The 13,271-nt window shown below is 39.5% G+C and overlaps 1 protein-coding gene across 3 annotated transcripts in view; it reads right to left on the bottom strand.

The window, feature by feature from the left end:
- Nucleotides 1–13,271, bottom strand: part of arl15a (ADP-ribosylation factor-like 15a) — a 286,129-nt gene that overhangs the window by 167,241 nt on the left and 105,617 nt on the right. For all 3 annotated transcript variants that reach the window (XM_077231357.1, XM_077231358.1, XM_077231359.1), the window contains exon 2: nucleotides 3,151–3,295. In XM_077231357.1, coding sequence (XP_077087472.1) covers nucleotides 3,151–3,295 — 145 coding nt within the window. The remainder of the gene's footprint in view (nucleotides 1–3,150; nucleotides 3,296–13,271) is intronic.

The raw sequence follows: 13,271 nt of genomic DNA, 5'->3' as shown, positions 1-13,271 counted from the left end.
GCAGTACATGGTGAAACTTCCTCCTGGAGTCTTTCTCAGGAGGGTCAGCAGGGTCCACAGAGATTGAAGACTCCAGGACGCTACCGGCAGTTCAGGAGACCAGGGCGGAGCAGGCTGAGCAGATCAGCCTTTGTGGCCATTCCGTGGGGAGCCGTGTCTGGCCACTAAGGCCAAGGACGTATAGCCCCCCCACCCAAAAATCTTCTTGGGCGGAGCTATGGGCACAGGCTCAGGGACAGACTTTGAGGGTTCAGTGGAGGCTGACGTGGAGAGGCTCGGGCTGGTCAGGCATGACGTGGAGAGGCTCGGGCGGGACGAGACTCTGGACGGGCGGTCTCGGCGGGACGAGACTCTGGACGGGCGGTCTCGACGGGACGAGACTCTGGACGGGCGGTCTCGACGGGACGAGATTCTGGACGGGCCGTCTCGACGGGACGAGACTCTGGACGGGCGGTCTCGACGGGACGAGACTCTGGACGGTCGGTCTCGGCGGGATGGGTGGTCTCAAGTTCATGGCTGTTGGAAAGGCCAATGGTGAACTGAGAACCACAGTGGGATAATACCCACTCAACAAAACCCTCAGTTTTCTCGAGGTCCCACATCGGGCAGGCGTGCCTTCGTCTCCGCATTGAGGCCTGTGTGAAAGAAAACACTCAATGAAAGGTCGGGGAAGGAGGTAAAGCACGCCAGGTCGAGAAAAGCTGTGGTGTGGGCCTCGAGAGAGAGCTGGTCCTGCTCTAGGAGGATCAGACGTACAGCAGGATCCATTGTACGGTGGGTGGCACGCACGCACGCACACACAACATTCGACTGAGAACAGACGAAGACTGGCTGAACTGAAAGGAACTAAATACAGACACTGATGAACACAGATTAACATAAACCAGGTGACACATGATAATTAACCAGACACAGGTGGAACAGATGAAGTAAATGACAGTAACCATAGAGACAGATGAGTGGCGGGAAAACAGAACAAAGGAAGACATGTGACTAGGGGCGACTGTAACATATGCTCACCAAGGCTGCATTTATTTAATCAAAAATACAGTTAAAACTGTATTGCTAAATATTATTAAAAAAATTATTCTATTAGAATTCTATTAACAGCATTATTACCCCAGTCTTTAATGTCACATGATCCTTAAGAAATCAATTTAATATGCAGATTTGGTGCTCAAGAAACATGTATTATTATTATTATTATTATTTTTATTGTTATCAATGTTAAAAATAGTTGTGCTGCTTAACATTTTTGTGGAAAATGTGATACTTTTTTTAGGATTCTTTGATGGATAGAAAGTTCAATGAACAGCATTTATTTGCATTTAATTACATTTATTAAAGGTGCAGTGTGTAATTTTTAGCGGCATCTAGTGGTGAGGTTACGAATTGCAACCAACAAAAGCTACGGTGGCCGTCAGGAAAATATGCCATCGTCTGAGACAGCAGAGAGTAGCCAGTTCAGCAATGAGGTTCCTTTACAAGGATAAATTAAGAAATTATGTTTACTTAATAATAAAGTAAAACTATATGTTATTGCCAATATTAATTGTTACTTGTTCATCATTGTGTCAGTGTTTTATTCGCTGAACTAAGCTTGGTTCCTTGCACAGAGCAACATAGTAACGAAACACGTTTGTCCGTTTAGGGCTACGGTAGAAACATGACGACACAATATGTCGACCTCCATAGAAGGGGGTGCCCACGGTTATGGAGATATAAATGTCTCATTCTAAGGTAATAAAAACATAACGGTTCATTATGCGAGGTCTTTATACACCACTAAAAACATAGTTATGGATCTTATATTGCATTTCTGTCAATAGATCCTCAGAAATATTACACATTGCACCTTTAAAGTATTTATTAAATATAAATAACTTTTGTAACTTTTGATAAATTTAATGCATCCTTGAACAAAATAATTTTAAAAATATTTTAATTCAAAATATTTTAATTCAAAAGTATTTTAATCTTATCACAAATGTTTGAATGGTATCATTGTTTCCACAAAAATTAAGCAACACAAACTGTTTTCAACAATAATAATAAAAAATGTTTTTTTCAACATTGATAATAATAATAATAATAATATTGATAAAAATGTTTCTTACCAAATGGCTCCCCCCCAGATAATGAATAACGCAACTAAAAACATGAGAAACTGAACCTCTGAAGCCCACATTCATTTAAAGCTAAGTTTCATCAAATGCTCAGCAGGTGAGAGTAAATAAACTATGAACAGGTGAGAAGCTCCATCTAGGTCTGCTGGTGCAGACCAGTGGCTCTGACCATAGCTAGACTTAATCTAACCATAACCATATTTCCACAAGAGCTTCCAAATAACACTTCACTATTGTAATTACTGCTTCACTAGACAGATAGAGACAGGTGTGTTCGCTCCAAAGACAAAGGGCGATCATTATTGGATGACCATTCTGGGTTTGTGTACAGTCTAGCGTGCTGTATACATCACACTCCGACTGTTAAGACGTGCCGAAGAAAGCCTGACACAATTGTGTCTTCTCTTGTAAAAAGAACCATTTGTGTTGTTGGTAAAAACGGAAGTGATGTCGTCCATCTCGAGAGGTGAAGATATTCATGAATACACCAGCCTGTCACCAAGAGCTCTAATGAAATCAACATTCTTTTCACAAGGAAGAAAGTCTGCATGACATAACCCAGATGTTCTCAAAAACAGACACACATACACACCAAGAGCTCCTCCACAAGTGTGCTCTTTCTTTGGTAAAGTAACGCAGTGTTCAAAGGCAGGCTATGAGGTAACCTGCAGCAATAACGTTAGCGGTCAAATAGGCTGAAGCACATATGGTGACAATGAAGAGATTTGCAGACGTTCCAGAGCACTGAAAAAGCATAGTTTTGAAGATATGATACATGTACCGAGTACAAGTGCGGAGGTTTAGGTAAATGCACTGCAAAAATAGTGTGCTAAGTCGATTTGTTGGAACGATTTGTCACATTTGTTTGAGAAACAGGAGCTGAGGCTTGTATTACTTGTAAATGCTTAGTCTTTTTAGGTCTCAGAGCTAAATATGTTCTTTCTTATCTTTGTCCCATTGAAAAGCATGTTTTGTTGGTTTAAAAAATGCTGCAGTACAAAGCTGCAGAGAAATTTTATATTACCTGTGGTTGGTATTGTGCCATCACTGATCTCATTGCACAAGCGAGATAGCAGACTGGTCTTGCCGGCACTGCTCAGTCCAATGCATACTACATCATACTCCGGTCTAGCTGGAGGGGGGGCCTTACAGCAAAATTTCTGGAGACACTAAAAATACAAAAACACAGAAAAGACAAACATGGTTAGTGACTATGAGTGGTGCACTTTTCACTAGCGTGCTGATGAGGCTAAAATGAACAATTTAAGCACGTATTTGCCAAAACAGACAGTCTGAAAATAAACTGAGGAACACAAGCTGACAAATGCTAATGAAGTACCAGAGAAAGATGAACTAATGTGGTGATTTGAAAGCAACACATCTGGAGGAGAACTCCAGAACTCACAAAGAAATGACTTAATTGACAAAACGGGACATGAAATTTACCACACAGCTATTGCTTTGTCAGTGACTGCGTTTAACAATGTTCCTTAAGCTCGGGTCATTTTTATGTCCCAGGGTTTTTATTAAAACTAACTGTTTTGAATATTTCTAACCTTTTGTTATATGAAGATGACATGAAAACATTTTAGGCATTTATTTGTGCTGTTTTTTTATTTTTTTTACATAATTATTTTTTGTGCATATTTTATCATTTAACTCCCCATGTCCAGATAAGCAAACTTTGAATATGAAAATGCACATTAAAAAGTGAATATGTATAAATTGTGTGAAAACATATTTTTCAAAAATGATTTACAATTGTGACTGTCCCTAGTTATTTTGACATTTCCACCTTTCAAAGGTAAGTGTGCTGGTTTACCAAGGAGACTACAGTGTCAGTAAAGAACATGCTTTAGATTAAATAATTAAATTATAGTTTAAAAAAAAATCCTTCGTAAACAGGCATGCGCATATTGAATAAGCCACCAGAACGGCAGAAAAGGTGTTTAAATATGGAGCGAAATTGTGGTAATGGGCAAAAAATCTGAGATGGCCAATTGGGTTTTGCTTAAACCATTTATGACCTTTACCTTAAAAGAATAATGTTTAAGATGTTTACCTTACAGGTTGTGTTAAGGTTGTTAAGCATAACTGGTGTAAATTCATGCATATAAACACACTACATGATTTACTGACACTCCTGAACTAATGTGGCAGAGACCTCCTTTCCTATTGCTTGATAGAGCAGGCATTATTGTAGAATTTGCTTGCCCTAACATGTAAAATAAATTGTTACAAGACAGTCTAACGCAGTCTGTGTCTGTTTAAGGGGGAGGGTGTGGAAAAGAGAGAGAGAGACAGGATTCTGAAAGCGTGTGTCCTCATGGAAGCAGACAGACCAGTCACTTTATGAATCACTGTCTCTGACTGGAGGCCTGCTGGGAGACATTATGAGGCAAATGTAGTGTGAACCGTGAATGGGACAGTTAAAGCCGGTGTGGAGAGATCAGTATACAGAAATGAAAGCTTTACCGCAAGTTCTGCCAGGAAGACTCAATTGTTACGTCACTTATTACCTTCTCATCTATCTAATCGTATTCTAATACTTGTAGTATAAAACATTGGTACTTACACAGGTCTGAGTTTGCAGATGCTGACGCCTACATTCACCTCCATCCTCCCCACCAACACCAGGATGATCCCTTCCCCTCCATCCTCCCCACCACCACCAGGATGGTCCCTTTTACATACATTCCAGGGGGTCGGCTGCACCCCTGCCTTTGTCTTCAGGCAGGAAATGCAGATTCCGTACCCTCATATTGCGAGCTACAGAAGGGGCCTATGCCAAAGAACTTTATATCATAATACTTGCTTGCTGGGCTGTTAATAAATGCATACTTGTTACGTTATTTTGCTTCCTGAGGCAAAGAGAGAGATATCTTTTATTAGCAGGACAGAAGTAGCCTAGGCTAGGCAGGACTTGTTTCTAGGCTTGACCTCTGGATTATTTCATTCCACATGGAAACATACCCATTGTAGTCTCATTATGAAGAGCAGTTTCTTTTTAAATAGACAAATACTACTTTAGAAGAATGTTCACTTGGAATGTGAACGTAAATGTTCTGAATTCCCGCAAGGCAAAATTATACTCCCATAAGGCAAAATTATATCTGGACAAACTATATTTTAAATATATGATAAATATTAGAGTGTGGATTAAGGAAATATATTTGTCCAATTTTAAAGTATATTTCTTTTAAATCTCCAAATGCCAAAATAAAACAAATATACATCAAGGGACAAGAAAATACATGTCCAAACATGTCTAAATTTAAAATGTATTTTAGACTATATAAATATATTTAGATACAAAGTATATAACAAATGATAAAATATAAGTTCTGAACTTCAAAATCAATTAAATGCATGCAAATTCCTATAAAAAAAAGTATGAGCAATATTTTTTTGTCTATTTTGGAATAAATTTTAAATATATCTGAAAATCTTTTGCTGCATGAGTTTGTGTACAGCAAAAGTGTTGTTGGCCAAAACATCTCAATTCTGCCAAAGAGACCAGTCTTCTGTCATTACAGCTCACTCATGTATTATGTAATTCTTCCTGAATCCTTACAGGGAAAGGCTTGTAGGCAAACAAATGTGTCATTTGCCCTGGTGTTCTTCCATCAGTAAAAAGCCTAAATTGCTTTCACAGGCCCTCCTTCACAGGAACTGCCACAGAGAGGCCGTCCTACATAGTTGGTCGGCCGCCCGCACATGCTTCTGCTTTGTCACACAGCAACCTGGACATCTGGTTCTGTAAGAGGCTGATGAATTTACCCTATTCACCCCACCTTCACTTACAGTGCTCAGATGGGATGATAAATTTACATCAGTTGCTGAAGGCATGTCCTGGAGCTTTGACCCCGTGGCCCAAAGGAGCACAGGGCCACACACTTCAGTGCCCCATGTTGTCGCAGTAGAGCAAAATAAAAGATTTCCCATGTGTCCGAGAAGTCAAACAACTGTTTGGTCAGGATTTTTCTCGTGCCAGTAAGGCAGGTTGAAAATAAGGCTGCCAAAAAGGTTTCTATATGTTGAGAAATGCTAACTCTTGATTGATTCTTTTGGCTCTAGTCATTCATATTGGACATGTTTAATTGTTCGAGAGCTTCGAGACATTACCTCACCGATGTTGGGGCAGTTGTAAAAGCTGATTAACTGCTTTTTATGTAAATTAAAACGTTAAAAGATATAAATATTCCAGCCTGACAAGAGCTGTGACACGACTGCGGCGCATTTTCAGATGAAATGTTTTGTTGAAAGGTGTGCAAAAAAATAAATAAATAAAAGTTGTCTCAGGCCCCCTTATCCCACCCAGCTTTCTATTTAAAAAAAAAGATGTCAAAGACATCAAATGGCTGATGTAATTAAAAGGCCTGGCAGAGATCCAGGTCCTGGCACCAAAACAAAGATACGACAGTGCTAGAATCCTCCAGCACAGCAGACAGGAGAACACAGCTGGGCCAAATCCACTCAGTATTGCAACAATATTGAATCTTCAGCCCTTATGGAAGCAACGCTGAACAATGCGCCACTGCAAAAACAACTCCCCGCCTGCCAACTTCTCCTGAATGGACCCTTCGGCTGAGTGAAGGGGACCCTGTCTGCTCTGTCCTATAGAAAAAAACAGTCGTCTGACTTCCATCATGAGAAAAGTAACACGCTTTGCACTCGGCAATGACATCAGTGATCGCTCGGTGGGGTTATTGGCGAAAGACTTAATCCTTACAGACACATACTGTATAGAGATACTGTTGGCTGGGTGGGAGGGGGTTCTGAGGGTCCGTCTGTCCCCCAGACATGCGTTGGCCAGCCGTTGCTTACTTGTCTGCTCTATTTTAAATGACAGCTTTGTATTTTTAGAGCCAATAAATGAGAGGGCGAGAGCGAGGGAAGCACCACGCAGACAGACAGGGCTCACATTTCACTCATTTGCCCTCTGAGAGTGTGGAGACAGAGCAGACGTCTGCCATTGGAGCGTCAGGCAGCGATGCCATCCTGTTTTTCCCAACTGCACCTCTAAGCATCGCCCATCGCAATGGCTTTGACAGTGACACTTTGGTACCTCAAAGTATTGCTGCATTCCTGCACCGCTAAAAATGGCAATTCTGTTATTTAAATCACCCTTACATCATTACAAAACAGTACAGTTATTTTGGACCATGGAATACAAAACAACAATAATATTATATAAATATATAAATCTATATATAAAATAATATTCGCAATGTTTTTTTAATACAAAATGTTGAATATAAATAACATTGAAAATTATTGTTAATAATTTAATAAACAATGTTGATTTAAGAGCTGCACCAAAGGGAAAGAGTATCAGAAAATAACTTAAATATTTGTCTTGTCTAAGAAAACACAATGAATCGATAGGCTACTATTTTGCTTACTGGCTGATATTAGAAACAAACTTTTTATTATTTATTTTCATTTATTGGACATGTCAGCTTATATTGGATTGTGCATGTAAATTTTCCCGTTTTTGCATTTAGATTACCTTTGCCGTCATCCAAATTTCATTTGAATTTAACATTTAAAAATAAATATTTTAATAACCAATAACAAATGCAATCTTTTTCAAATCTCAAAATGAACATCTAGGGCCCCTATTGTTCATACTGTACATTATGATGTAATGTCTAAATTAATTTGTAGCAATTAAAATTATTTGATTTCAATTTATAATTCAGACAAAATAATACAGATTTTCAATATCAGGCTTTTGTCAGTACCATCCATAATGTGAAAATAATGATCTGCTTATCAGTATCAGACATAATTTCTATACGCATCCCTTATCTTTTTTTTACATAAAACTATCGACTTGGACTACAGCACAAATGTAAACCACACAAGGTTCACATTTTCTATCATTGTGAGTTCTGCAATAAATGAAATGCATCTGACTTGTTAATGACGAGAATATCTGTAACTAGTCTTACCAACAATAATGTTTCACATCTTTCGAAGTGAAATGTGAACGGAGAATGTAATTTGGGCTGCGGCATTGAATTCAGCACAAACCTGAGTCGACATGAATCTGCTTTCCAAAGCCACATGCATCAGGTTCATCTTACACTGATCGGGAGGGTGTGTCTCTGGAAGTGAAGACATATATCATCTCCCTGCATTCAATAGATGGCACGCTGAAGCCAGCCCCTCTATACCTGATCAGCGTATTCCATCTTGCTATTAATTTAAGGCGTGGAGGTAACCTGCTCTGGATTTAACGGCACATTGGAAAATTATTAGCAGAAAATGTTGCCAGCAATGACCAACAAATATAAAAATGCCTAGCCATAATCGATCACAGCAAAGAGCCAAGCAGCTTTAGGTCATGCCAAGACAAGTCCATAAAGAAACAACATCTGATAAAAATAGCACTGCAGACTGGAAAATATTGTAGTAAAATTCGTGCAGGTCCACACACTCACTTCAGGACATCATATTTCACTCAGATGCTATGACAACGCCATCCAAAAGCTGCCTTATTAAGAAAAATTAGCTAAATGCCATATGAAGTCAAATAACAAGATAACTAAAAAGCAACACCACTAGCACAAACCCTCATAATGTGTGGAGACTCACTGTCTGGGTCCAAGAATATGGAAGCTTGTTTTCAATTCCGAGTAAAAGTAATTGACTTTATTTCTCTTTATTTCTCTATATTATGGAGTCTTTCTCATAATTATTTTAGTTACGACTCTCATATCTTGTAATTGTGACCTTATATCATAAAATTTACTTTCTTGCAATTGTGACTTTATATTTCAAAATGTTTCTACTTCTTTATTTGTTACTGTCACTAATGCATTTAAAAACAATAGTTTAAAAAATATAATTAAAATTAAATTAAACTGCAGTTTTGTTCTTATTTTTAAACAGTCACAATTACCACTTGGTAACAAGGTTCCATAAAAGAGACCCCAGTGCTTTGTATGTACAAATAATAAAACTATTCTTATTTTCCCTTCGCATTTTAACATTTTAACAGGAATCAGACAATCTTAGCAAGTGACATTTAGGCTTTTGCATTTATTTCTGATTCAGATCAGGAACACAAACAAAATTAATATTATACTTTATGTAGGAGTTATCAGGTTACAATTTGGTTTATAACCAATTCTGATAAGACCATAAAAAGTCAAAGTATGAATGTAAAGCATTACAAGGACCTTGGGGTCTCTCAGACTGCAAGAAGTGCTCAAATAGTTCTGAAACGTACACATAATCTGCAGTTATGCACAGGATTTACTGCATTAATTACAACGTTGATGCATTTTCAGGGCATTTTGGGGTCAGTCAGGTTTGTTTTTATTGCGACCAAAACAGACTACAGTAAGGGCCAATGAGCTTGCCACTGGGGGAGGGGCGGTTGGGACCGACACCAGACGTAGACACAGACCCAGGCAGACCAGTCTGAGCCTGGCATTCCCAAACAGACCTCACTATCATCCCAGCCGGCGAACTTTCCATGCCCAGACACCCGCTAGCAACACTTGTCTGCAGGCCTCAGAGGTGACCTTTGAATTGACAGTATATGAATGCCCAGATGGAGCAGCCATATCAGTCATAACACGGCTCTGACTACACTCCAGCTCATAGTGAGACACCGTGGCCGTCTGGAGTGATGATGGGGGGGGGGGTTCCTTCATTCATCTCTTTACTCTTAATGTTGATGTTTGTGGCTTACGGAGGGTTGGCAAGCACAGGGACGGAGGTGGGGGGTTATACAGACCGTGGTGGAGCAGGAGTTTGTGCCAGTATAGTGGCGCACCCCATATGGAGGAAGACGGAAAATAATTGCCAGTGAGTCTGTTGTGTCCACACCATAACTTGCTGTCTCCATACCAATCAAAGGCTGTTTACTGCAGTGTCTGTTGGGTAAATCTAGAGCGCAACTACTTTTGAAACTCAGAGTATCAAGTTCGCTGTGCTACTTAAAATAAAAAATGGACAATGTTTCCCATATTAGATTTTAGTGTATCAAAAGTATGAAAACAGTAAGCTTCCCTACTTCCTGAAAGTTCTTCTTCATTGGGGAGGGGGGAGGGGTATGTTCTACTATGAAGAAACTTCTATAATTTCAAAAATAAATGTGCAAAAATGTTTACTTTTAGGGGTACAACTGCTTGTCACTGGGGCAGTAACCTTAAAGGGACAATTTTGAACCTTGTAGGGGTAAATAAGGTGCATAGTAGTATCTTAAGTGTACTGTATTACTATTCTAAAGTATTAATATGAACCATTCAGGGGTAGATGGGGTACAAAGTTGTCCCTTTAAGGGTAATTCCCCAGCGACAAGCTGTTGCCCACTTAAAGATACATTTATTTACACATTTTTCTGACAGTGTAACAACAATAATTCAGAATTTCTGTTGACATTGTCATTTGTAGTACTTTGCAACATGTTTAGCCTGATAATGTATGTTTTCATACTTGCAACCTGTGCCACTAAAGACCTTCTACACTTCAAGAACCACTTCGCTGATGTTCACTATGTAGGGCTACAACTCCCCCTAGCTACAACTGTATGTATTTGGCTCTGACAAGCCCTGCTGTTAAACATCACAAACTGACCATAATTTACCTCATTAATGATATGTTCTGAATTGAATACCTCACCGACATGAAAGGTTAAAAACACAGGAATGCTTTCTTAACTTTGTCATAATGAAAAGCCAAGGCCTGTTTCCATCACATTTTGGGACAATGCTTCATGAAACTGCATAACTGCGAGTCCACAGTGTCCAGACCCATTTTCTCTCCTTAATAAAAACATTCCTTTCATTTGCAACGCTACTCGGACAAAACTTTTCTGCTTAAACTCAGTGTGCTTTTTATTATGCAGTTTACATATAAGAAACAAAGTTTCTAAACAAATGCATACTTAAAAAGCAAGAACATAATACAGTAAAATGACATGTGTTACATAACCCAATCAATAACAAAACAACAACAACAAAAATGGAGCTGGATAATTTATATTATATACACATGCCATATGTAGAGTCAAGTCCTTTCCTAACACAAGTCTTCCGACAGAGGTTAAAAACAGCCCTGGAAAACATTTGGACTGAGGACAGGCAAAATATTTCTCAGTAGGTGATCCTCTTGTTGATATCAGGTTACTTGTGGCTGGGCACATGAAAGAACCCAAGTAACTTACATAAATGGGCATCTTCAGTTCCCCTTCGAGCCCTAGCACCCGTGGCCCTTCATCCAAAATAGGAGAAACCCCTATACAATGGAGCGGTAGTCACTACTGTCATGGCCCACGACAGCATGCCCCCCCCCCCCCCCCCCCCAGCTCTGCTCCACATTCACCACAAACTCTTCAGCCTCATCACAAGGGATTATCAAACCCTGTGCGGCCATTGTTCTGACCTACCTTGGGTGGCTCAGCTTCACCAGAAAGCTCTCTTTAATGGGCCATTTCTTTGGGCTGTAGCCCCCTATGTCTGCATTAGGCCAATGTGTGGGGAGGTGAGGGGGGGGTATGCAGCTGTAAATCTTGATGTCACCGACGGGAAGGCTGTTGCCGACCATTACCATAAATCTGACAAACGCTAATTTGATGGGAGGCTGTATCTGTCTGGGCTCAGGCTGGTCTAGACGGCCTATTGAGAGACCCTATGGCAAGGGGAACTTTTTGTTCCCCCACCAGGACCATCTGGATATAGCAATAAGAGGCAAGCGGCACAGTTCACACACCGATCACAGTGGATCTTTGCGATTGTGAAGGGTACATTCCCCAGCTCACCTTTAAATACACATGTAAGGTTCGTTTCAACAAGCGCGTTTTTCAAGAAATTGCCATGCACAGAATCGATTGGAAGTTGCCTTGATATACACACTGATGTGGAAACAGTGATGTGAACTAAAAGAAAAGTTCACTTTAAAATGTAAATGTTGTCGTTATTTACTCCCCCTCGTGTCATTTGAAACCAGTATGACTTTCTTTCCTCTGTGTAGCACAAAAAGAGACATTTCAAAGAATGCATAGAATAAAACAGCCAGTACAATTACAAAAAAGGAGACTGGGACTTAAGCTTTGAAAAAAGGAAACAAAAGCATCATAAATGTATAAATAGTTGTCCATTTGATGAGGAACAGACCAAAAATGAAGTCAAGATTTACTGACATCCACTCTAGCTCTCCTTGTCGCATTAATAAGAAAAGTAACAATGTTTGAGTCTCTCTTTTCTTTTTTATTTAAACTGTTTCACAAAACAATTCTGAATCATTTGTTCATGAATCAAACTGATACAATTAACGAGATTCAACTCTGTGACTTAGTCACACTGATAACAGGGGAGCATTATCAATGAATAAGAAAAAAATATTTGTCTATTTGTCTAATATCTGCCCTAAACAAAGGTAGTGTATGACTTCGGAATATTGTATGAATTCAGAAATACAGCATAGTTCTTTTGCATACTTTTAATAAAAAAATGTTTTAATTCAATTTTAAAAAACTACAAGTACATTCTTCAAAATGTCTTGTTTTGTGTTCCACAGAAGAGTCAGTCATACAGGTAGGGCTGGGCGATAAAACGATTAAGATAATTTTTACAATGTAATTTTCCTCAAAATAACTAATAACTGCCATGTCTGTTGCGTATAAGAGAAATATTAAACAGCAAATAAGACCAATAAGCAGCGCTGTGAGATTCAGTGAAAAGCATTCGAGTTCGGTGCAGAGTTCCCTTTCGAGGGAACTCGAACTGCGTCGATAAAATACTTTGGGGAATGCCCTTAGCGTAACGTATCTGAAGTATGAATAAAACTAATCCAATCCTGATTGGTGCTAAGTCATGACGTAACATGTGACGGCATACATGGAAGCTACAAAGGGACACCGGCACACAACAGAGTTAGCTTGTTGCTCTTCAGCAAGCGCTCTGGGCATACACGGAAGCAACAAGGGGACGCCGACACACAACAGAGTTAGCTTTTTGCTCTTCAGCAAGCGCTCTGTGTCAAACTGTCTGTCCAATTTGGTGTTGTTTGTCCTGTAAAAACTTAAAATAAAGGTCTGCATTGCAATATAGAATCTAGTGGTTTGGATTTCGCGTTTGCCGAGGCAACGCGTAGATTAAAGGTCTGCATTGCAATACAGAATAGTGG

Source organism: Siphateles boraxobius, unplaced genomic scaffold (assembly GCF_051911475.1).
Source record: "Siphateles boraxobius isolate OS27281-9 unplaced genomic scaffold, OSU_SipBor_1 16, whole genome shotgun sequence".
NCBI classification, from domain to species: Eukaryota; Metazoa; Chordata; class Actinopteri; order Cypriniformes; family Leuciscidae; genus Siphateles; species Siphateles boraxobius.
The sequence above is the reverse complement of the archived record's forward strand: the minus strand, read 5'-3'. Positions and strand labels throughout refer to the sequence as shown.